Here is a 4,352-nt window from a genome sequence, read left to right as displayed (position 1 = left end):
AAAACTGGAATATAAGTTAATGAAAAGCCAATATTTAGTTTTTTTTTTTTTTTAGGGTGCTTAAAAAATAAGAGACTGATGGAAAAATTAAAATAGAACAAGAAAATTTTATTAAGTTGAATAAATAATTACAAATTTAGATAGTAAAACTAAAAGAATACATTCAATATATCAAATTGGAAGGTACAAAAAACAACTTTTATGTGAATACTAAAAAAGGTTGTACGAGAAAAGCGCTGGAAAGTGATAAGACTTGGTTGTCAAGGCCTCCTGAGCTGGCGGAGAGAAGAATGGAATAATTCTATCAATTTCGAATATCCACGACTCTATTTACAAAGGACGGTGTGAATCTGGGTAAAATTTGGAATATTTTTTAACAAATTTGAAAATTCATGCCTCTGTTTACAAAGGGCTGTGAAAGTCCTGGCTAATTCTGGCGGAATAGCTACCTTCCCTGAAAACCAGGACAAAGGAAAGCCACTCTTTGTGGCTTTGTGATTCAACCACAACGTTTGGGTGTCTGCGGGCGTGTTTCTAAAAGCATATTAGAAAAATTAAATAACAACGTAAATTTAAAAATAAAAAATGAAAAATGAAATTGATGCTACCATGTCTTACTTACCATGCGACAGATGAGACGCCATTGCTGATAATCTTTCTTGCCGAAAATAGCAACATCAGGCTCCACTATATTGAATAGCTTTGCAACAACTGTAGCAACTCCTCTGAAGAATACAGGCCTGGACACTCCACAGAGCGGTTTCTCAAGCCTCTCTACTCTAATCCACGTCTCGTGCCCATTATCACCGCCTTCCTCGAGGCAGGACACAGTTCTTCGAGTCCCACTGCATTCTTCCCCGAATGTTTTTCCATCTCCTCGCACATAAAGATCGTGGGGATTGAACACAGCATCCACGCTGAGAGCTCTCAATTTGAGCAAATCGCCCTCGAAATTGGAAGGGTATGACCCAAAATCCTCTCCAACTGCAAACTGGGAAGGATTGACGTAAATAGAGACAACGACCCTCTGGGCTCTCTTCTTGCCCTCTTCCACGAGGGCCAGGTGCCCCCTATGAAGGTACCCCATTGTCGGCACCAGGCATATCGTTTCCCCTTCCTTCCTCCTCTCCCTCGTCCACCTTCTCATGGCATTCTTGTCTCTTATCACTTCTATATCTTTCCCCATCTCGAACGCCAATTCTCTTCAAAACTCCAGAGAAAATTAATCAAAACAATCAGCTGTTCTGTAGGATATTTAGCAGGACAATTTGGCTACTGTTGGGTTTCTAGCTATCCTCCCCTGCGTTTTTGTAATGTGATGTTATTGAAGTTCAAGGATCAAATATGAAGGAACCCGCACAAGTCGCCGGTCAACATTGCCGGCTGCCCACTCGGTTGCCAAACCTGAATTGGATTCCAAGATAAACGTGTTGTTAACGAGAGATAAAATAATAGGATAATAGGAACTCATATCAACCACCATGCTAGGCCATGCCATGATATGACGATGGCATATAAGACTGACCTGGCAGCTTAGAATGGTTGGAAATTCCATCAAATGGATGTAAAAACTACTTTCTTGAATGGAGATCTAAAAGAAAATGTTTTTATGTCCCAGCTTGAAGCATTTACTATGAAAGGACATGAGCATAAAGTATGCAAACTTGTGAAATCCTTGTATGGCCTCAAACAAGCACCGCAAGCCTAGTATGAAAAACTAACTGAGCATATTCTGAAACTCAATTTCAAACATTATGATCTTGATGATGCAACCTTATTTGTTAAGAAAGTTGGAAAAATAGTTGTATATCTTGTGATATATGTAGATGATCTTTTAATGACGGGGAATAATGAAAGCTACATTGCATCCATAAAGAAGGAATTGAAGAAAGGTTTTGAAATGACTGATTTGGGCTATGTTCATTACTATCTTAGTACTGAAGTAACTCAACATCCAAAGTCCATATTCCTTTCCCAAAAGAAGTACATTGGAGATCTGTTGAACAAGTTTGGCATGACAGAATGTAATCCTCTTACTACTCGAATGGAATGAAACTTAAAGCTCACATCCATTGAAGGAAAAGAATTTGAAGATGCAACAAAGTATAGATAACTTGTAGGAAGTCTCAACTACCTAACTACTACTAGACCAGACATTTCATTTGCTGTTGGAATCCTCTCCAGGTTTATGCAAAAGTCTTGTGAGGGACATTGGTCTGCTGTAAAAGGAGTTCCAAGGTACTTGAAGGGAACTCAAGACTTTGGAATCAAGTATACACAGGTGGACGACTTCAGCTTGATTGGATACTCTAATTCACACTTCGATGGAGACAAAGAAACTGGGTATCTACTTTAGGTTATGCTATGAGTCTTGGATCAGGAGCTGTCTCCTGGAGATCACGCAAACAATCAGTTCTAGCAGATTCCACAACAGAAGCAGAATATGTGGCAGCAGTTGAGGCAACAAAATAAATTGTGTGGCTCAGAAAAATTCTTGAAGATTTGCAGGTAAAAAAAGAACAATTGACTCCACTCATGATTGATAATACTTTGGCAATAAAGTTGGCCAAGAACCAAAAGTTCCATGATCGAACAAAGCACATCAATACTAAATATCATCTAATTTGACATCATGTTGAGGCCAAAACAATCCATCTCTGCCATTGTTCCACTAATGAGAAAATTGTAGACATCTTCACTAAAGCGCTTGGAAGAGAAAAGCTTGAACGATTCAGAACGATGCTTGGACTCACCAACATCCCTTCAGATTAAGGGGGGGAATGTTGACACCTAATCATCAGGATTGGGTGAATAACTGTAATTGATGTAAATAAATAATCAGAAATATGAATAGTCAATGGGAAATGAAGTGAACAGTCTCTCCCTTCAGAAAATCCATAGGCTAACTCAAAGAATGGAGACCCTTGAAAATGAGATTGTTATTTCTCAAAGCATTACATAAGCCAAAGAGAATATCTGGCTGGATATGAATGAGAACATAACTAATTTATGACCTTCATTTGAAATCATTTTTGAGCAAGAAGAATTATTGGAGAGGTCAAAGGAGGTAATAGCAAAAGTAAATAAAGACCTAGGTCATAAACCATGAGATGCAACAACATTGATTAGAATTTTAAATTCAAAAACAAGGGAAGAGTTGGAAGACTATGATATTGAAGACAAAACTGAAACTATTCTGGAAGTCAGAAGGATACTTACCAAAAGAAATTTAATGATGCAATTAGAAAATAAGTGTCATAATTTAGAACCTAATATTCATAAGTTTCATAAAAAATTTAATGTGCTTCATCAGAAAGGACTTCCAGGTTTGAGAGGAATGGTAGACAAATTGGTTCCCCTTGAAGAATATGAGTGTAGACTGCATTCTATAGCTGTGGACAAATCAATATTTACTAAGATCAAGGGAACCATCATAGGGAAGGATTTTATTGAAGGTTTGAGTTTTGATTTGTTAATTCAACATGAAATCAAACATTTTTTCATAGTCAAATCCACCTTTCAAAAATACATTGAAGTGGATGAGACTTACAGAAAATTAATAAAATATTCCATTCCTGATGGAGAAAGATGGGAAAATATATGTCAACTCATTGATTAAATAACCAATAGGTTTCCAACAGCAGACAACTGGTTTTCAGCAACAAGATGCATGTTTATAGGATTAGAAGAACATATGATTAGCAAAGGCAACATAACAACAAATTTTACAACCTTGGTCATCACTAGAAGCCTTGAATTTTGTGCAAGGGTGTCCAAGCAGTTCAAGTTTCCTATTTTATAGTTCTATTTTTGTAATTAGTTTTAAAGATATTTTGTAAATAAATCTTGATTTTTAAATCAATGTATTTTGAAGAAACTCGTATAAATACTTTGTAGGTCAAAGTATGAAGGGTTGAACCCTTATGATAAACTACTAGTCAGAATTGTAATCCTTTGAGTTATTTTCTGAGATTAATAGAAGGATTAAGGATTCATTTTGAAACAACTTTAGTGTTCATGTGAGTACTTCTATGTTACTTATGTTTTTATTTTTGTTTAATTCTACATATGTTTAAAATTAATGGGAAATCTTGGTAAGATATGACTAAATATTAGTCTAACTCAAAACCCCTGTGAATTTTTTTTTTTTTAACACAGTCAGTTACTTTTTATGTATCGCAAAAAAGGGGAAAGGAAGCTAGTTCCTCATACAATCAGAGGAGGGCTGGATCAAAGTAGTGTGCAACAGGGAGCACAGTCACCATAGATACTTTAGCAACCCTGTTTCTTATAAACTTAAGAAAAAACAAAATGTGACATGAACACCTTAAGCCTTTCCAAGAGACCAAACC

At 36.4% G+C, this 4,352-nt stretch overlaps 1 protein-coding gene across 1 annotated transcript; it reads right to left on the bottom strand.

Moving 5' to 3' along the window:
* Positions 1–379: 379 nt before the first annotated feature.
* LOC149237138 (pantoate--beta-alanine ligase-like) lies at positions 380–1,434 on the bottom strand. The gene is made up of 2 exons (XM_089366762.1): positions 623–1,434; positions 380–520 (listed from the first exon to the last, which is right to left on the bottom strand). Exons 1-2 carry the CDS (start codon positions 1,184–1,186, stop codon positions 500–502), a joined length of 585 nt encoding a protein of 194 aa, XP_089222888.1. The 5' UTR covers positions 1,187–1,434; the 3' UTR covers positions 380–499.
* Between the last annotated feature and the right edge of the window lie 2,918 nt (positions 1,435–4,352).

The sequence above is a fragment of the Pinus tabuliformis genome, chromosome 8, assembly GCF_031772625.1.
Source record: "Pinus tabuliformis cultivar Carrire ecotype Pingquan chromosome 8, CPIR1, whole genome shotgun sequence".
Taxonomy (NCBI): Eukaryota; Viridiplantae; Streptophyta; class Pinopsida; order Pinales; family Pinaceae; genus Pinus; species Pinus tabuliformis.
Note: the sequence above shows the minus strand (reverse complement) of the source record. Positions and strands in the feature narration are given on the sequence as shown.

Bases quoted from the DNA above. Each gene is read 5' to 3' on its own strand.
- LOC149237138 (XM_089366762.1), bottom strand. From the start codon at position 1,186: ATGGGGAAAGATATAGAAGTGATAAGAGACAAGAATGCCATGAGAAGG. The intron at 521-622 runs GTAAGTAAGACA...ACACGCCCGCAG, and splicing joins GGCGTCTCATCTGTCGCATG to ACACCCAAACGTTGTGGTTG.